Here is a 21,637-nt window from a genome sequence, read left to right as displayed (position 1 = left end):
ATAATACCATTCCAATATTATTCTGTTGTGACACCAAGAAATGTCATCATTGGTGAGACATTTTCAATTTTTGACCTTGTTCCTTTGTATTCAGATGATTTGCCGATTATGAAGGAAAAAAAGAAGGATCTTCAGGATATGGTGAAATACTGTACTTGAAGGAGTATCATAGTTTCTATGTAAACCTAAAACATCAGAATATAAACTACAAGTGAGTTGAAAAATATAACTTACAGTGTTGCTATTATTGATTATTTTCTGTGCATATCAATTTGAATATATTTGTTGTACATTTTCAAATTTTGCCGTTAATGTGTAACCAGATGATCTTTCTTTATTCGAATCAGAAGTACAATAGAATAATACTACATTTAAAAGAAACAAACTATATGCACAAATATATACAAGTAAAAGGTCTACAACAATATATGTCATACAGATTCGGCCCAAAATTTGGCCACTTCAAGGGCATTTGGATTAGCCAGCACCAAGTCTTCCATTGTGCAGTTTGATGGACACAAGGACAACATAGCAGGTGTTCAGTTGTCTGAAGTTCACCACAGTCACAAAAGGCCGTATCGATGGGGAAGTTCCATTTCTGTAGAGTCGCTCTGGTTCTACCCACTCCAGATCTAAGTCTGTTTAAGGACCTCCATGTCAACCAGTCCTCGGTGTGACCGGGAGGCAACACTTCCCATGGTTCCATCCATTTCAAAAGGCCAGGGGTCTTTTGTTTCCATTTGGTAATCCTGGCTTTGTCCAATGATCCTTCCATGTGTTCTGAAGATGTTAAAAATGCTTTCCTGGACTTCAGTCTTTGTTGGGCAGGTTGTTATCCAAATAGTGGATGTGAAGGCATTAAATTTGTTTTAAGCCTTTCGTTGTTAGCAGCAACCTCTCTCCTGACGTCACAAATAGCAATACCGGCAAGGTAATTGATTTTCTCGAGAGGAGTTGGCTTCAGGACACCAGTAATTATTCTACAACTTTCATTGAGTGCCACATCAGTCTGTTTTGCGTGGGCAGATTTGTACCACGCTGGACAGGCATATTCACCGGCGGAGTAACATAAGGCTAGTGCAGTAGTTCTAACAGTTTATGGGTGTGTGCCCCAAGTAGATCCAACAAGTTTTCTAAGTAGTGTGTTCCTGGAAGAGACCTTTTGTTTTACATTCATACAGTGCACCTTGAAGGTGAGACTGCGAGCGAGAGTGACGCTCAAGCGTAGCTCCATTCCATGTCACAACGAGTTTCCTGTTGGCTTGTCGATGTAGGTGGAATACACAAACTTGCGTTTTGCTCGGGTTTGGCACAAGTTGGTTTTGATCATAGTAGGTGCCGAGTTGTTCTAGGGCAGCTTTCAGGGTGCATTCTATATCTTCAAAATTATCGGACTGGACAGCGAGAGCAAGGTCATCAGCATAGATAAAACTCTTGGTGTCTTGAGGCTGTGGCTGATCATTTGTGTATATATTAAATAACATAGGCGCCAGTACACTTTCTTGAGGCAAGCCATTCTTTTGAGTTCGCCAACCACTTCGCCGACCCTGAAATTCAACAAAGAATCAGCGGTTATGAAGAAGTGTAGCTACCAGTCGTGTTAACTCAAGATCTTTAGTAAGACTGTGAAATTTTTTTAACAGGAGTCTGTGGTTTACCGTGTCATACGCCGCTGTGAGATCAACAAATGCGACGCCTGTGACTTTTTTTAACTCAAAGCCATCTTCAATGTGCTGAGTTAGATGCAAAATCTGGGAGGTGCAATTTCTTCCTGGTCTACATCCTGCCTGCTGTGGGATAAGAAGTGGGTCAATAACTTCATTAGGCGATTCAAAATCATTCGTTCCATAATTTTATACAAGTGGCATAGAAGAGATATTGGTCTATAACTTTTTGGATCTTCAGGGTTTTTGCCTGGTTTTAGGATTGCAATCACCTGTGCCTTCCGCCAAATCTTTGAGATGTTGGATGATGCTAGGCGTTTGTTGAATAATTCCACGAGCCACAACTTTGTTCCAGAACCGAAGTGCTTTATTTGCTCAGTGCAGATATCGTCCAAACCTGCATCTTTATCACTTTTGCACATTGTAATACCAGTTTCTAATTCATTGAGATTAAATGGTCTGGCTAAAGTACTGATAGCCTCAGATTCCCCGGTCACAATTTTTGACTCTGATTTCCTAATAGTTGATCGTGATTTGCCATTATTAAGCAACTCTGAAGCAATATGATTGGCTGTAACATTAGCATGGACTGAACATTTGGTTGGGTCACTGTTCAGTTTTTTCAGAAGTCTCCAAGCCTTTTGACTATTAACTGAGAAATCTGTTTCCTCCATCAGTTTCAACCAAGTTTTCCTTTTGTTTTCTGAGATTGAAGAGAGTAAGTCATGTCCAGCTGAAATTGTCTCTTTGCTGAAAGGGTTCACTTCGAAGAGGGCAAGGTAGTTCTCTAGGTAGACTTTTGCATCAGCAGTTAAACCTTGGTAGTAGTGTGTTCTGCAACCTCTGGGTATTGATGAACGTGAGGCTCTCGATACTGCATCAACAAAAGTGTCGTACGATTCTGGTTCTGAAGGAATCTCCCGTATGAAGCTGTCAAGTGTATTGCTAAATTTTTCCCAATTAGCCTTTTTGAAGTTAAACCTTCTCCGAAAAGGTACTGTAATCAGTCGTGTTACAGTGGTTATTTGGCACATAATAGGGCGATGTTGAGAGTTAGGTAGGGGAGAACAGACTGATTTCGCACACTGGTGAGATACATGTTCACTGGCGAAAATAAGGTCTGGATTGTAACCACGTTTCCAACGACCACTGTTGAAACTTGGTGGAAGCTTACTGTCATGTATAAGGCTAAGTTGGAAATTATCAGCCCACAGCAATAAAGCATCCCCATTTCCATCATCATGTGCATAATCCCAAACTGTACTATGACTGTTGAAATCTCCGCCTACAAATTTCGTAGTTTGTTTGCAAAAGTTATCAGGGGGCATAAAGGAAAAATCAGTACCTGGTGGGTTATACACCGATGAGATAGTGCAATTACTAAGCTCAGCTGTTATAATTTCAATGTTATTGTGATCTGTTACAGATGTTGACGAGACCTGATTGTCAGGATGAACAAATATTGCACTTCCGTACTGACTATGTGGTCTTTCAGCCACAAGTCGTAAACCAGCAATTTTGGGACGTCGTTGATGGTCACTTCTGTGTGTTTCTTGAATACAAAGCACGTCACAGTTATTAGTTTGACAGATTTGACTCAATAATACCTCTTTAGATGGTGATAGACCTTCTACGTTATGGCATATTATAGTTAATTTCGGCCTTGAAAAGGGCCTTTGAAGAGTAGTTGCCATCTAGTACTTCTGGTATGCTGACATTCGGTTCGGTAATGGAGTTTTAATTCCAACTACCTTAGCAGGGGCACCACGGGCAGGAATCAGCTTCACCCCCAGATGATGTAATAATAATAATAATAATTATTATAAAGATGTGCAAATTATTGTATTGAAGTACCAGAATGAAGAGCACAGTAGTTACTTTCTAAGAAAATATTAACCACTGTAAAGAAACGAGTTCAGTTACGTTTTATATTTAATGGAATAGTATTTGTACGCATCAAATCATTATAATTAGGCTAAAACTTTGAAATGACACTATTTTCCTTTGTATACATCCATTATTTGCGAATGAGTGAGCGCTTGCACTTCTAACCTGTTGGTTTACGGAACAAAAGTCTGTGTTACATTCTCTCGCGTAGCCATGTCCCGCAATCAACAATCATCTTTATTGCTGTTTTTCTCAATATATAGGGAATGTAACATAGACGTTTGTTCGCGTATACGACTCATTCAATGTTTTATTACGGTAAAATGAAATGACGTATGGCTTATAGTGCCGGGAGTGTCTGAGGACTTTTTTTGGCTCGCCAGGTGCAGGTCTTTTGATTTGACCCCCTAGGCCAGAATTAACCAATGATGGTTCCTAGGGTTCCTACCGGGAATCGAACCCGGGACCCCTGTGACCAAAGGCCAGCATTTAGCCATGGAGCCGGACTTTTACTATGGTGAAGACATATAATTATCTTTGTTTTCAAACAATTCTCAGAAAAGTTGCCACATGTTACTAAGAAATATAATTATCATTTTCTGAAACAATTCTCAGAACAGTTACTAAATCAAGAAAAGGGTCATATTTTTGCGTTTTTGTTTCCCAATATGAATATTCAGCATCACATGGCAAGAAAAATAATGTTTCCACAATCTCTCGATTTTTTTTTTTTTTTTCAAAGGTTGGCAGGTTTCATATTACAGAAGTGAACTTGAGTACTTGATATGTTCTTTCAATGCCTGGGATTGATTTTTACAATGTTTGTTGGCCATAAAGTTTTATACTAATACTACTATTTTGTTTCTCTTTCAGTCTGTTGGACAGTGGTTAGAAGTGGCTGTTAAAGCTCTTCCTATGCAGAACTCAAGCGGCAGTGTGACAGCAACCCATAAACAACTCTGTGATTTTCATCAGTCTCTCATAAGGTACTGTATTGCCTTAGTTGTTATCACATCTGAACACTTATATTTTATAACCTTAAAATGACTGCATTATGGCTAATTAACTTATCAAAGTATAAAGGAAGATATAAAAATTAAAATAGACAAGAATTAATGAGGTGCTTCCAGACACCTTCGAAACTTGGTGGTGTTATACAAGAATGATGAGAAGGGTCATTCAGATCACAAATGAAGAGCTATTGAACCGACTAGGTGTGAAGAGAATAATTCGGCAATATATGACTTCAAGGAGAGAGAGTTTGGTTGATCATGTTCTGAGACATGCAGGATTTGTTCCTTTAGCATTGGAAGGAGGTGTATAGGATAAAAACTGCTAAGGAAGACAAAGGAGTCAGTAAGGCAAATGGATAGGAAGGATGTAGGACGTGATAGTTACATAGCGATGAATAGATTGGGTCAGTGTAGGGTAGTGCGAAACCTGCATCAAACTAGACCAACCGGGCAATAATTTAACGTTCACGGCTTCTACTCAGAAGACCAGCTGCGATATACAGGGTCATTTATCTAAGCTGTGTCAAAGTGAGATGCATAATGTCCTAAATGAGCTCGGGAGAGCCTAGTTCACTGAAACACTGGCAGGTTGAATCTGGAGGGCCATTTGGTCTGTAGTGGGAAGGTTAGTGTGTACATTAATTGGAAGAGTGGGGTAGGATAGAGTAAGGCGGGATGGATTGGAGAACTCTATCAAACCGATCCAAGGACTGATGGGAAAGAAGGGGGGGAAAATCAGAGAATTTTATACCTCAAAGTCCCCTAGAAAACTTGAAAATTCTGAAAATTCCCTTTGTAGACCACGCTGGAGGTATGGGAGGAGGATTGAAATTGAGGCTCAGAGGCAAAATAGAACTATAAGCATTTTTTCACCCAGTGGGAGGCTGTTTTCCAATGTTATGACCTACCATTTACATGGGTTTAAATGTTTTCTGAAAATCTTAGTTTATTTTTTATATCAAACTCTGAGAATGTTTGGGGAAAATTTTGAAGACGTTAAGGAGGTAATCGAGAGTAATAAATGGAAATCGAAGTGTAGTGATCTATAAATGTAGGTATAAAAATGAAAATGGGCATGAATTAATGAGGCACTTCCAGGCATCCTAGAAACTTTAAACTTTGTCCTAGGAAACCTGATACTCCCAAGATTCCTAGAAAAATTGAAAATTCCAGACCTTCCTTATGGGAAGGACCTGACACTTTAAGTAATGCAAATGTTAAACAAATTTGACATGGAAGTAATTTATATACATATCCTACAGGATGTATTTTGGTCCTTTCATTTGGAAATCACATTGGACCTGGATCACCTGCTTATTGTGGAACACATTCAATTCCATTGATGATCATATACATTTATCAGTGAACTATTTTCTTAAAAATTGTATATACCGAGCTCGATAGCTGCAGTCGCTTAAGTGCGGCAGTATCTAGTATTCAGGAGATAGTAGGTTCGAACCCCACTGTCGGCAGCCCTGAAAATGGTTTTCCGTGGTTTCCCATTTTCACACTAGGCAAATGCTGGGGCTGTACCTTAATTAAGGCCACGGCCACTTCCTTCCTACTCCTAGCCCTTCCTTGTCCCATCGTCACCATAAGACCTATCTGTGTCGGTGCGACGTAAAGCAACTAGCAAAAAAAAAAAAAAAAAAAAAAAAAATTGTATATGTAGCAAAGTGCACAGGTACTGCTAGTTTACTTAACCCCACAGCATCAAGCCATTTAGACAGATTCCTAATCTGCAGCTGGAGGAGATTTCAACTACGCACGTCTGAAATGCATTGATTGACTTAAAATGTTACTACAAGTAGAAGAGTAGCCCTATACATGAAATTTTGAATTCCTTATGATAAAACTATGTACATGTGGATAATTACATAATTGTTTCACATTACCTTAGTAATAACAATATAATGGGTCCGTTATTGGACATTATAAATTTTCAGGCTAACTCATTCCTGTTGCCATTGTTTTTTCCCAGTGTGCTAATTTGGGCTCGTCATTTGGTAAATAGCACACCTACCAAGATGCATGGCTAAGGCATATTGTGGAGGTCACTGCATAGGCTATTTGAAGCTACCAACAGTGCCAGTGCACTATGAGAGACTATCTCTTTTGCAAATGTTGAAGCTGGCCAGGCTATCAGATGATATGGATATAGATAACTTCAGCTTTCCTGAGGGAAACCTCAGAACATCACATGAAAAGACAAACTTCTCGGATCACAATTTTTTTATTTTGTTCTGTGGGAAAGAATGAAGCAAACAGACTATTAAAAAATTAGAAATTATTCCTCAGAATTGCTTGAAAAATATTTGTCCTTGCACAAACAACTATATTTTAATGAACTACAATTCTTATTTTGCAACAATGATAAATCCCAAATTTTCTTATTGGAATGAAAATCATTTGCATTTCGATAACTCTAAAACTCTTCATGCTACAAGTGTAAATAGAAAGCCATGTATGGATCTATACCCAGTATAGAGGTTGGCGGCTACAGAAGAAAAGAGGGTCTATGCCCTCCATACAGGTTGGCGCTGAGGAGTTGATATACAGAGGTGAAAACCAAACAGCTTCTTGTAATCTAAAAATATATAAAATATTTAATTGTTTCTCATATGGAACATGCTTTAATGTTATTTAAGAAGTTGACAGTCTTAGCTCTCCTTTACTTCTCTATGACTTTTGACTCAGTTGGTAGAGACACACTACTTCCTAAACTATTTAAGCTCCTTCTTTCAACAAACAGTCTCCAGTGTATGAACTCTTACATCTGTGGAAGTAACAATAATAAATATTCACCGTGGTAATCCATAGAGGTTGTAGTCCTACAGGCGTCTCTCCTCGGACCACTTCTGTTTTCCATTTATATCAACCCTATTGTGTAATCAGTTAGGAGTTTCCGATACCAATATCTATGCTGACAATCTGTTTATGTATCATGTGACGCCATTTGGAACTGAAGTTTGCAAAATGGAGCACTGCAGATGCTGAATGAAAAACTGGATGAAATGAAGAATAAACGGAAGTGGTAGATCATATCATATACATCTACAGTGCCAATCCCCATGTAGGTGGGGGCGGTAGGATAACACCCACGGTATCCCTTGCCTGTCGTAAGAGGCGACTAAAAGGGGTCCCAGGCACTCTGAACTTTGGAGCGTGGGTTGGCGACCATGGGGCCCTTAGCTGAGTCTTGTCGTTGTTTCCATTTATTTGTGCCAAGCTCCTCACTTTCATCTATCCTATCTGACCTCCCTTGGTCAACTGTTGTTCCTTTTGCGCCCCCGGCGGTATTAGAGCACTCGAGGCCTAGGGAATCTTTCACTTTCACGCCCTTCGTTGCCCTTGTCTTTCTTTGGCCGATACTTTCATTTTACGAAGTGTCGGATCCCTTTCATTTTTCTCTCTGATGAAGTGAAATGGCGTATGGCTTTTAGTGCCGGGAGTGTCCGAGGACATGTTCAGCTCGCCAGGTGCAGGTCTTTTGATTTGACGCCCGTAGGCGACCTACGCATCGTGATGAGGATGAAATGATGATGAGGACGATACATACACCCAGTCCCTGTGCCAGAGAAATTAACCAATTAAGGTTAAAATTCCCGACCCTGCCGGGAATCGAACCCGGGACCCCTGTGACCAAAGGCCAGCACGTTAACCATTTAGCCATGGAGCCGGACTCTCTCTGATTAGTGTTATATAAAGGAAATTACAGATGCAGAGAACAAGAATTAAAATTACCACCCTTCTTAAGAATCACAAATTTTCAACTGAAATGATGCACAGAAGGCCTGAAGAGATTTCAGACGAATTACAAACACTGCAATCAGAACGAATGAAGAAGTACTGGGCAGATAAGAAGAATCAAACAGTACGACCTTCAAAGAAAAAGTGTACATGGAAGACTCAAGTGGCCCAATGTGGCCAATAAAGTTAATAATAATAATAATTATTTATTTATTTATTTATTTATTTATTTATTTATTTATTTATTTATTTATTTATTTATTTATTTATTTATTTATTTATTTATTTATTTATTTATTTATTTATTTATTTATTTATTTATTTATTTATTTATTTATTTATTTATTTATTTATTTGTCAGAGGTACCAATATATATGAGAAAAAGATACTGAATATATGTACTGAATATTAAAAATATACATGAACAAATTAATCGTATATAGTTATAAATGAAGCACTTGAAAGGTTTGCATATGAAGCATAACACATGGAAGAACATACATAAAAATCAAAAAGGAGAAATCAAGTGTTACATGAAAATATCTATACTATATATACAATATTTACACAAGCTGTGACCAGTATTTGGCTGCATTGATGGCATTGTTTCCAGCCAGTGCCAGTTCCAACCCTGTACATGAATCTGGGCATAGACGACAGTCCAAGAGATGCCTAGAAGTCTGTTCCTCTCCACATTCACACAATGAATCCCCACCATGCACGATGCCCCATTTCATAAGATTGTACTTAGATTTTGCAACGCCAGTCCGCAGTCTGTTTAAGGACTTCCATATACACCATCCCTCTTTGTGACCAGGTGGCAACTTTTCTTCAATTTCAGCACGTTCTGGATGTTTCGGGTACCTTTGTTTCCCTAGCTAGAGCCCTGCACGGATTCGGATATCCGCAGATATCCACAAAGTTAGTACCTTGGTGGATACAAACTGTATGCCAGTGCAGATAATTTTGCTGATAATTTCTAAATAATGATGTTTATTGATTTTCACTCAGGTATACTCTTACTTTTGCTTGTAGTTAGGCGACCTGTGACATTGGTATAGGAGAATGGTGATATATAGAGCTTTGAGATCATAAAGGCGTAAATTTGACCTAAGCCTAACTGGCTTCTGCCCGCAATTAGTGGAAGAAAGGAACAAAGGTCAATACGTCAGTAGTTGTCGAAAGAGAAAATCCCTCGTAAACCTGTGACTGTAGGGCTTGTGCTGCCAGGTCTCAGGCCTGTTGTATTATGTTAACAGATCTATCCGTTTCAATATCTTTGGGTGTAATATACTGTAGGTAAATATTTATAATATCCGCGCATAACAATTTGCGGATGAAGGAAGTGCGGATGCGGATGTTATTTTGTATATCCACGCAGGGCTCTATCCATAGCTTAACCGTGGCCTTTTTTGGGTCAGAATCAAGTGGAGCAGAAGACTGTAGAAAACTCTTCCTGGACTTCAGTCGAGCTGGTAGTGGCTGATGTTCATGAAGGGGATGGGCTGAGATGCTGAAAACCTTTTTTCTCTCAATATTAGCAGCCACCTCATGTTTAATATCAGGTGGGGCTGTACCTGCAAGTGAATACAACTTCTGTGAGGGTGTTGGTTTTAAATGGCCTGTGATTAGCCTGCAAGTTTCATTCAATGCAGTGTCGACTTTCTTTGCATGAGCTAATTTGTACTACACGGGAATAGCATATTATTCAGCAGCAGAGTGCTAGGGCAGTTGTCCGTACTGTCTGGGGATGGGCATCCTGTCCAGAACCAGTTACCTTACGCAGTAGGCAATTTCGTGATGAAACTTTTGCCTTCAGTTTGGTGCAGTGTGTGGTGAAGATCTGCGAGCAATCCAGGGTAACAGCGAGGTAAACTGCAGGATTGCTGTGTTGTTCCAGCTCCAGTCCTTTCCAATTCGCATGCAGCTTCCATGGGGCTGCTTTGTTCTTTAAATGAAAGGCACACACATTAGTTTACAATGGGTTTGGCTTGAGGTGATTTTCTTCATAATAATCTGAGAGCGTCTTCAAAGTAGCAGTAAGGTTTTGTTCCGCTAGCTCGAAATTATTACTCTGAGTTGCCATGGTCAGGGGACACGAGAGAAACCTCCTAGTAGAATATACAGTATTTGCATGTGATATTGTTATACAACCGGGTGTCTCCTGGGCAACAGACTAGGACTTTTCCTAGATGGCTGATTCTCTCACTCCAGAAGTACAAAGTTCAGTTTCAGTGGTTGAAAATAATAATAATAATAATAATAATAATAATAATAGAAAATGGTTGCTTAGTTGTACTTCCTCTTAAAACAGTAATCACCATCACCTACATTGCCAACATATTCTTCAGTGCAGCATATGTCACTGTCTCTTCAAAACGAAAACTATGTTCAGCAGTCGTGTTCAAGCTCATGAGAGAAATAAAAATGACACTACGCAGTAGCCGCTGTGGTCGGATATTACCAGGAGCACGCAAATCTGCACTGTGAACAAGAAAGACATTTCATTACATACATACATTATCATTATAGACTGTTATGCCTTTCAGCGTTCAGTCTGCAAGCCTCTGAGAATTTACTAAACATCGCCACAATCCTCGATTTGCAACTAGTGTTGTGGCCTCATTTAGTTCTATACCTCTTATCTTTAAATCTCTTATCCTCCATAGCAGAGTCCATTATTCTCCTAGGTAACCTATCCTCCTCCATTTGCCTCACATGACCCCACCACCGAAGCCGGTTTATGCGTACAGCTTCACCCATCGAGTTCATTCCTAAATTAGCCTTTATCTCCTCGTTCCGAGTACCCTCCTGCCATTGTTCCCACCTGTTTGTACCAGCAATCATTCTTGCTACTTTTATGTCTGTTACTTCTAACTTATGAGTAAGATATCCTGAGTCCACCCAGCTTTCGCTCCCGTAAAACAAAGCTGGTCTGAAAACAGACCGATGTAAAGATAGTTTTGTCTGGGAGCTGACTTCCTTCTTACAGAATACTGCTGATCACAACTGCGAGCTCACTGCATTAGCTTTACTACACCTTGATTCAATTTCAATTACTATATTACCATCCTGGGAGAATACACAACCTAAATACTTGAAATTATCGACCTGTTCTAGCGTTGTATCACCAATCTGACATTCAATTCTGTTGAATTTCTTACCTACTGACATCAATTTAGTCTTCGAGGGGCTAATTTTCATACCATACTCATTGCACCTCTTTTCAAGTTCCAAGATATTAGACTGCAGGCTTTCGGCACAGTCTGTCATTAAGACCAAGTCATCAGCAAAGGCAAGATTGCTTACTACATTTCCACCTAACTGAATCCCTCCCTGCCATTTTATACCTTTTAGCAGATGATCCATGTAAACTACGAACAGCAAAGGTGAAAGATTACAGCCTTGTCTAACCCCTGTAAGTACCCTGAACCAAGAACTCATTCTACCATCAATTCTCACTGAAGCCCAATTGTCAACATAAATGCCTTTGATTGATTTTAATAATCTACCTTTAATTCCATAGTCCCCCAGTATAGTGAACATCTTTTCCCTCAGTACCCTGTCATGTGCTTTCTCTAGATCTACGAAACATAAACACAACTGCCTATTCCTCTCGTAGCATTTTTCAATTACCTGGCCCATATTGAAAATCTAATCCTGACAGCTTCTCTGTGGTCTGAAACCACACTGGTTTTCATCCAACTTCCTCTCAACGACTGATCGCACCCTCCCTTCCAAGATGCCAGTGAATACTTTGCCTGGTATACTAATCAATGAGATACCTCGATAGTTGTTGCAATCCTTCCTGTTCCCTTGCTTATAGATAGGTGCAATTACTGCTTTTGTCCAATCTGAAGGTACCTTACCAACACTCCACGCTAATTTTACTACTCTATGAAGCCATTTCATCCCTGCCTTTCCACTATACTTCACCATTTCAGGTCTAATTTCATCTATTCCTGCTGCCTTATGACAATGGAGTTTATTTACCATCCTTTCCACTTCCTCAAGCATAATTTCACCAACATCATTTTCCTCCTCCCCATGAGCTTGGCTGTTCGCAACACCACCAGGATGATTTCCTTTTACATTGAGAAGATGTTCAAAATATTCCCGCCACCTCTCCAGTGATTCCCTGGGATCTATTATGAGTTCACCTGAATTACTCAAAACACTGTTCATTTCCTTTTTACCTCCCTTCCTAAGATTCTTTATTACTGTCCAGAGAGGTTTCCCTGCTGCTTGACCTAGCCTTTCCAGGTTATTACCAAAATCTTCCCATGACTTCTTTTTGGATTCAACAACTATTTGTTTCGCTCTGTTTCTTTCATCTACGTACAAATCCGTGTCTGCCTCGGCCCTTGTTTGGAGCCATTTCTGATGATCCTTCTTTTTACGCATGTTAGTTCAGTTGTTTAGTTCGAAATACGCGATGATAAAACGCGTCTTCCGGAACATACAGGGTAGCTTTCTGCACTTTTGCTCACTCGATAATTCGAAATTGGAACCAAAATCTCGCCTAATTAGAAGATAATACCAATATAAATGGTCCGTTATTGGACATTATAAATTTTCCAGCTAACTCATTCTTGGTTGCCAGCGTTTCGCCCTCGTGTGCTTGGGTGGGCTCATCAGTTGGTACCTAGCACACCTACCAATACGCTGGCTAGTGCATACCGTGGAGGCCACTGCGTAGGCTAACTGGAGCCACCGGCAGTGCCAATGCACTAAGAAACTTTGTCTCATCACTAAAAATTGATGCCTGCTTGGCCATCAGATGATATAGATGTTGATTCCCATAGGGAAGCAGGCAGTTGAGAATTGGTATAGAGCATTTGAGAACATAATTACATCACTGGATCATATATTTAAGCCACGGGCCAAACCGCAAATTGTCATATGAGGGTATCGGAACTGTGTGTCCCAAGATGACCTCCGTTGAACTCGGAAGAGAGGGGATACGAGTATAAATATGAGGTCGTGGACAAGGACCAACTACTTCTGACAAAGTGTTCGAGCGGTCACTACGCCAGTGGTGCGTAACTACTTCTGACAAAGTGTTCGAGCAGTCACCATGCCAGTGGTGCGTAACTACTTCTGATAAAGTGTTCGAGCAGTCACCACGCCAGTGGTGCATAACTACTTCTGATAAAGTGTTCGAGCGGTCACCACGCCAGGGGTGCGTGACAACTACTTCTGATATTTGTTCGAGTCGTGATTACGCCAGGTGTGCGTGTGTGTACTTACTCGTGGAGTAGGGTTCGAAGTATTATATTGTTACATAGTACAGTGATACATGACGTGATGTAGCTCATATTACAGTCTTGAGCAGTATACTAGTATGAAGTGTTTCACATAGACAGGACTCAGTAAAGCATAACTTACGGAGTGTGAGATTCTACCAACAGATTAGGAAGTGCGTTGCGTGAGAACGGTCACGAGTGTTTATGTCACCTAGTAAACAGTCGATTCTAAACTGATACCTGGTCAGCTACACGAACGTGAGACGGGGAATTCAAGTGCGCGCACGGGCCGTTGTGAAGGGGATTCCGAGATATCCCATGTTCCTAGTGTCCGGGAAAGGAATGAAGAATGTATATCTACATTAAGTGGGCTAGATACAAGGCCGAGAGTGTAAAATTTGTGAGTAGAATTTAGGGTGGAAATTATTCCAGAGTGCAACAGTTATTTTATTTGTTTTTATTCAAAATGTGTAAAGTTGAAAAGGGTCAAGGATTAATTCTTCAAGCTGGCATGAATACCAGTGGAATGCAGGGCTAAAGACGACGGGGCCTGTGCTTCTCGTCCGGCTTAGCAGACTACAAAAAAGAGATGAGTAACCTTTTAAAATATTTGTAGATTGCTATCGTTAGGGGGAGGTAATCATATTATTTTATCATGGTAACTTGATTGTGAAACAAGCCGTTTCCGGCTCGTATAAATTCAAAGATAGACAAAGGGACAAATTAATATGTACATGATTAGATCGAGCACTCATCATAATTTTGATTATTAAATAGAGTATAGTAGGGTTGAGTTGTTCATTCAAGTGCTTGAGTTGTTTGATATGATATGGAGCACGTTTCACATAAAGATAATGTTAATATTCATTTTAGAAGTGCTTCCAAAGTGTTTTTCCGTTATCGGAACTGTTATAGATATTAAGGCATGTTGTTAAGATAATCCAGAGGTAGGATTGCCAAGTGATTTAAATTATTGTGGGACCGAATGAAGTCCATTGATTTGTTTGTAAATATCGCGAAGTTCGCCAGTGGACAAAATAATAATAATAATCAGTACAAGTGTCGAAGTAGTACATTAAAATTGGGTAATGTGTACAGGCGTGTTTAATAATAATCTTTGAGAATAAAGGCACGGGCCTAGTTGGATAGAATGATTGCAAATTAAAGTAATTTAATGTGGTGATCACATGTGCCGTGAATAATTATAATTTGTGCAGTGAATCCGGTTTTAACACTAATTTTGATTTAACGTTTTTGGACTCCATAATAATCATAAATAAATTTGGTAGAAACGAGATAGGCACGTTTATAATATGGTCACGCTATGTTTGAGGCCCAGAGTGATTTGAGCCAAAGGTGGAGATTTGGAGTTTTGTGGGACAGAAATCCGGCCCGAAATGAAAGTGAATTGTACTGATGTTGATGAAGAAATAGATGGATCTTAAGGCCTGCATAGAGGTTGTATTTCTATACCGGCGTATTGAGTGGCAGAATAGAGTCCACACACCGAGGGTTAATTAGTGAAAATGTTTTGAAGAGTTCCAATGGATAAATGGACTTCAAAATGGAAAAGGAAGGAATAATTTAACACTTGCAGAGATTGGAGGTATTTGCCCAACTGCGAGGTGTTATGGGATTTGAGAATTGTCTTAGGAGCATATGGTCTCCATGAATTAATGACAGTACGAAAATAAGGTTGCGGGTTCGAACACTATTATGTCCCGACCGATGTGAATTCAGATCGTGGTGATTTCTGTTTGGGAGAGAACGTATGTGACTAAATTATAAAGATGGGGAATAAAAATAAAGATTCTCGAAAGAGGAATAATAATAATAATAATAATAATAATAATAATAATAATAATAATAATAATAATAATAATATTCCAAGTAAATCATGTTTGGATTGATTAGTGCCAAAATAAATCGGAATTGTAAAAGGGGTTATGCGTTAAACATATTAAGAGTGGACTACCGTGTAACAGGCGAAATTAATTTTTTTTAAATTAATAATAATAATAAATATTTTAAAAAACTACTTTTTTTTAAGAAGAAGAATTTACTTTTTTTAATATTTTGGACATAATAATGATGTTGGGAGTTGAAATGAAAAATTTGATATTTTAACTAATAATAATAATAATAATAATAATAATAATGAGAATATTTGAAGAAGGAGAAGAATAACCAATGAAGCTACTTTTATTTATTTCAGATGAAAATAAAAATCGCGAAAAGTTGAAATATTATTCCGAGGATGATTACGGGTTACGATAATCATGATCTCCACAGATAATAATAATAATAATAATAATAATAATAATAATAATAATAATAATATTTAATAAAATATTTTTTATTTTTCTTATTATTTCGGATGATGATGATGGATGATACTAGGGAAGTCAGCTGGCGAATTAACGTAATAATGTCAGTTGGTTGTAAATAATAAGTTAAGTTAATATGTGTAAAATGAAGGCAAATCCCTACATCTGGACCATTAGGTTAGAGTCTCTTTGTAGTTTCCCGGGTTGGTCTCATCTCAATCAAAGTGGAGGCGATAACATAGTCAATGTGATTGCGCCCACTTAGCCAACAGGTAATTGGTCCATGATCAAATATGGTCATGGTGTTAACGAAGGTAAATCTGATACCTTCAGATATCAACGGTTCCACCACCCAAATGGGAGAGTGGTCAAAAGTGATAAAAATTATGTAATCTTTTTTCATTAATAATTTGCCAAATTACCGGCAAATTAAGGGTCAACAGATTTTGTTGTGTGTAAATATTGTTTTGTTTACTTAAATAAAATGCTCCTTTAGCATTCGCAAGGAAACAGTTCCAGGTTCTTGTTCTTGTAGGATAGTAAACCCTTGGTGACCGTTTAAATATCCGTCCCCATCCCTACGACGGAGCCTTCATAATTTTCCTTTGATCTGAATATATATATAATTTGTGTGTTATGATGAGCCTTAAAGTTAAAGATTAGAGTGTCCCGTTCAACCCTGTAGTACTGATTGGATGGCGCCCTTACATTTAGTTTGAGATCTTATATCTCAAAATATTTTTTTTAATTGTTTATTTGTTGCTGTTACGGAGATATCCGTGGTAGGTAGAGGTGAAAGAAGGTGCGGGTGTGAATGGGTTTCAAGCTACGAAATTAACGTGCAATGTAAAATTAATTTAAAATTTAACTAGGTTATATTTTCTTTTGAAAAACAAGAGATAACAATCATAACAGGTACAGAGTAGCAAAAATGTAGGTACAATATTACTGGGTTCGGGCTCAGTGCCCTTACTTCATAACTCTTGGGCAATCAGCCCCGCCTTACTCCAAAAAAAAATTTTAGCCAAGGGGCAGAAAACCCCATTCATGCCCAGGAGCACTGGCTCCAAACATTACACATAAAGCCTGCACGAGGCATACAGAAACAAATTTCAAAGAGCGATCCGCTCTCAAAATTGTAAGCCTATCACAAGGCCACACCAAACTCTACCTTCAAGCTGTCCTCTAAGGACGTATTTACAGGGGTAAAATACCCAAACTACGGAGGTCTATTACATGAAAAGAAGGTTGATTACATGACCTCTAAAATAACAATTTGAGAGGAGGTGAACTTGCACTCCTAATACACCTTGTTTTTAAAACCTAATCTGGCTCTGGGCCACTAACGCAAGGGCTAATCCCATACTACAGAGGTGACTTAGAGAATAACACTTTACATTACATAAACGAAGAATAGTTTGAGAAAATAAGTTCACCTCAAAACAAATGTGAGTGGGAGCTCGAGAGGGTTAGCACTCTCTATCCCAATATGTAGCTTTACAAGAAAAAGATGAAAAGAGTAATTACATTTTAGGAAAAGGTTACATGATGGAAATGCTTCGAACCCGCCGCGAGTGTTAAACTGCCGACCTAGCAAGAAAAGAAGTTATTAATAGGCCATTACCTGGTGTTGAACGGCTGAAGAAGAAAGAGGCGCTTCCCGCCTCCTGCTATGTACTTAATACACTGAAAGATGGAACAGAAGTGGCCCGGAGACCCCAAAATCAGCAGTTTATATCCTCTCGCGGAAGATTCTAGGCGTTAGGGGAAAGAAAACACCCTCCCACAAAATCTTTATTGGCTAGGGAAAAGAAACCCCTACATAGAGGAAAAAGAAACACATTATTGGTGGAAAATTAATTAAAGAAATTCGGGATTGGCTAGATCCAAACTAAGGGGAAAAAGAGGGGTATACAGCCAACTTAAACAATGACAGAAGGAAATTTAACAAAGAACAAACTCTTGAAATAAAAATTTCTCCAACAAAATAGTTCTTTAACTCCGCACTAGGTCGCACTATTGTTGATCTTCAGTAGTGTCCTCTAGAAGAGAAAGTTCACACTTCTTACTTCAAGCGAAACAAAAACACATCAAAAGTGACACAGTTCAAAAACTCAAAATTTTCCACGTGGTGACATCTTCTGAGAAAGTAGAGAATAGTGTAGATAAAGTTCGGACTTCCTCCAGAAGAGGAGTTTCAACTGGCGCAACTTTTAAATAAACAGAGTAGAGGTGTACCGCCCGGTACAGTTGCGATGGATTCGGACCGTAACACTCCCTGAGAAAAATGCTGGTTGGGACTCAGGCTTTGAGTGGGTACACAATGTGGCTCTTATTACTAATGCAGATGAAAATACTACTAATTCCTAGTTGCCAATTCTTATTAAGCCTACTTTCCTTTGGAACAGTAACTCCTGTCATTTTTCCACAGTCTTGTGTCTGGTGTAATATTGATGATGCGTTCTTCCGTGCTCTTGCACCTGAGGAGGTGGGGGAGCGAGGGATATAGGTATGTCAAGAACCTCCTTGCTGTCACCTATAGCTTCAGCTGAGGAGGAATAAGTTGTAGGTGGAGAAATTCCAATTCTCTTTTCGTGTTCTCAAGCATTTTCAGATATACTAGAATTTGATAATGTAATGGATTCTTATATTCTACAGCCTCATTAAGGTTATCGTTTTTCTTTACAAGTTGGTCGTGACCCTAGAATAAGAACAGAATAAGGCAGCTGTCCTGATTGATCTCCTTTTCAAGTGGGGAGGAAACCTCCATCTCCAAAGTGCTGCTGTGGTGTTCCCAACCTAACTGCCCATCACATCATCGAGAAGGTAGTTTCATTTCATACAACGACAACTAAAGTGAATTCATGGATACAGGTCCAGCTACAATAGACTACATGAACAACTTGAAAATGAACTTGTAAATGGTCTTAATGATCAGATATTTGTCTGGATTAGTTTAAATAAATAATAAATTTCTTTAGCCTCTCAAATTTTTCTTCCGAGATTGTGGGGCTCAGTGGCTGTTAAAAAAGAAGACTTTTATTTATTTAACCCTTTTGATGCCAGGCTGAAATGTAGTTGCACTAAGAATGCCAAGACAATTTTAGTGAAAATGCACACACTAAGGAAAAATATTCTCCTACTTACATTTCTTTTTTTCCATAGCACATAAGTGAATAGAGAACTTGTTAGTGTGGCTGTAATTGCAATAGAGTTTCATTTTCATGTAAAAGTGTACGCATTGTTTATTATTTTCTGAAAGAATAAATTTCAAAATTTGATCTTATTTTTACACTTATAGTGTACTTTTATCATGGGTATGATACCTCTGTGAGAATATTGCACTAATTTTGAATTTAAAAAACTAATGTTTGATGCAGTTCTTGATAGTAATTTTTGAGAATTACGAATTTTTACAAAATTATGCATGCTCAGGTTAAATACACAATAACATCTTCTTTACTTTAAACACTTGTCAGTCGATAAATTATTGGTGGTGATGGTGGTGATTATTGTTTTAAGAGGAAGTACAACTAGGCAACTATAACACTAATCAGAGAGAAAAAATGGGAGGGTTCCGACACTTCGTAAAATGAAGGTATCGGCCAAAGGAAGATAAGGGCCACGAAGGGCATGAAAATGAAAGACTCCCTAGGCCTCCATACGTAATACCGTCGGGGTCGGAAAAGAACAAGAGTTTACTAAGAGAAGTCGGATAGGATAGATGAAAGTGAGGAGCCTGGTACAAGTAAGTTGAAGCAATGCCTGGACTCAGCTAAGGGCCCTGTGGTCGCCAACCCACGCTCCAAAGTTCAGAGCCCCTGGGCCCCCTTTTAGTCGCCTCTTACGACTGGCAGGGGATACCGTGGGTGTTATTCTACCGCCCCCACCCATAGGGGGATCGATAAATTATTCTCTAATGAATCACTTAAAGTTAAAACATTGCGAATTTAATCATTTTTCATATACTTTTTATCCATCTTTACACTATTGGAAGTAAATAAACAAACGTATAAGCAAGTGAGATAACAAGGAAGAGACGCGAGGGCTCAGGGTGCAGAACTACCACGCCCGAAACTTACAACGCATCTAAAGAAAGCTTTAATAAAACCTCAGTGATATTGATATCGCATGCTATCAATATTTCCAGAGAGTAAAAGCTTCAATTTTTCGGGCAGTATTACTTATGCTGCCATCGTGCAACAATAATTGAAGATACAGGCGAAAGGAAAACATGGCCAACAGATCGGCCTCCGGCATTTTTAGAAGCAGCTCGCACACACGGCCATCTGGCACTAGAAGAATTAACAGACCATGGAAGCTTCATCTCTACGATAGATTCAAAATAATGTTGTTGCCATTATTGCAAATATAACATTGTGTGGTTGATGTGGTTGTTTTTAATGCTTTGTATTTCTCAAAAAATTTTGGTTTCTTTTCTTTTCAGGGCGGAAGGATCAAAAGCCGTTACACATGCATTGAGAGACTTTGCTCGGCTATTTCGCTGACTAGAGGAAATAGTGTGGCGACAAGAAGGGAACGTGAAATATTTTCGTGGAACATTTTGAGGAAATATTTTGATAAACATGGAAAAAGAGAGGAATTGATTCATGACTCATCACTTCAACACATCGTGTTGAAGAATGTGCTAACTTTTTTTTTTGTTTGTGTTCAACAGCAATTACTGTTACAAGTCCTTGTGGAACTATTGTGTGCGAGTGTTTGAAGTATGCGTGTGTGGATCTTCAGTAAATATTGAGAGAAGTGTAACTGAAAGACATGTTTGTGGTATTCATGTATGAAGACAGAGTCCAGAACATCTGTGGGCTGCTACTCAAGAAAAGATAATACATAGCATTATATTGTCAATAAATATAATAAAATTTTAATCACTGATTGAACATTGTGTAATCATAAATATTAAATCAGTACATGCACAAAACATTTATTTTACTTAAATATTGTGCATGTATTGAATTATCTGGGTAAGAAGTATTGTTTAACTCTTTATATTATTGTAATTCTGTGCAGGATGTAAATGGTGCAAGTATCAATCTAGTGAAGGGAGAAGCAGTAAGAAAGTTAATGTTGGTGACTCCGTTGTTAGTTTGGAAGAAAATAGTAAACGGTTAAAAGATTGTGAGCAACTGCAAAGTGACCTCGATAATGTTGAAGTGGGGTTGGATGATACTATTTTCTTTCCAAATGGGATATTCAAGCTTTGCATGATTGCCAACATACCTCAGTTCCGGTTTTGTTGCTGCCAAACGTACGACATAGGTGATTAAAACACACCTTTGGATAAAATACTTTTTTACAAACTTTATTAACCTAATGATTCATCCAATAATTGATGAAGACCCATTTTTGCTTTGGACAATTTTAGTTAAACGAGAGTTAATTATTTGTATTCATGTCAAAAATTTCGGTTTTATTCAACATACACATATTAAACCCATGTACACAGCATCTCAAGAAAAACATTTTTACAAAAAAATTTTTAGAGTAAGATCATTTTGTCCAGTATTAAGTTCAAATGTTTACTCAAACAAGACCTTGGATTTGACCTTGAGATTGTCAGTTGGCTGAACATGCCCAAAAAAGGGTGAAACATGTGCCTGAAAAGTGTATGTAATTCATGTAGAATTTAATCGCTATAAACTGTGAATTGTATTGAATAGGTGGATACAGTAAATTTTATTCTTGAAAGAATTTTACTTAAGTGGTATGTTCCGAGCTGTCAGTGGAG

At 38.6% G+C, this 21,637-nt stretch overlaps 1 protein-coding gene across 2 annotated transcripts in view; it reads left to right on the top strand.

The window, feature by feature from the left end:
* Positions 1-20,777, top strand: part of Tnpo-SR (transportin 3) — a 239,055-nt gene extending 218,278 nt beyond the window's left edge. For both annotated transcript variants that reach the window (XM_067153792.2, XM_067153791.2), the window contains 2 exons: positions 4,425-4,537; positions 20,336-20,777. In XM_067153792.2, coding sequence (XP_067009893.2) covers positions 4,425-4,537; positions 20,336-20,396 — 174 coding nt within the window. In that variant the 3' untranslated portion in view covers positions 20,397-20,777. The remainder of the gene's footprint in view (positions 1-4,424; positions 4,538-20,335) is intronic.
* Positions 20,778-21,637: the final 860 nt, after the last annotated feature.

The sequence above is a fragment of the Anabrus simplex genome, chromosome 9, assembly GCF_040414725.1.
Source record: "Anabrus simplex isolate iqAnaSimp1 chromosome 9, ASM4041472v1, whole genome shotgun sequence".
NCBI classification, from domain to species: domain Eukaryota; kingdom Metazoa; phylum Arthropoda; class Insecta; order Orthoptera; family Tettigoniidae; genus Anabrus; species Anabrus simplex.
This window is presented reverse-complemented; position numbering and strand designations above follow the sequence as displayed.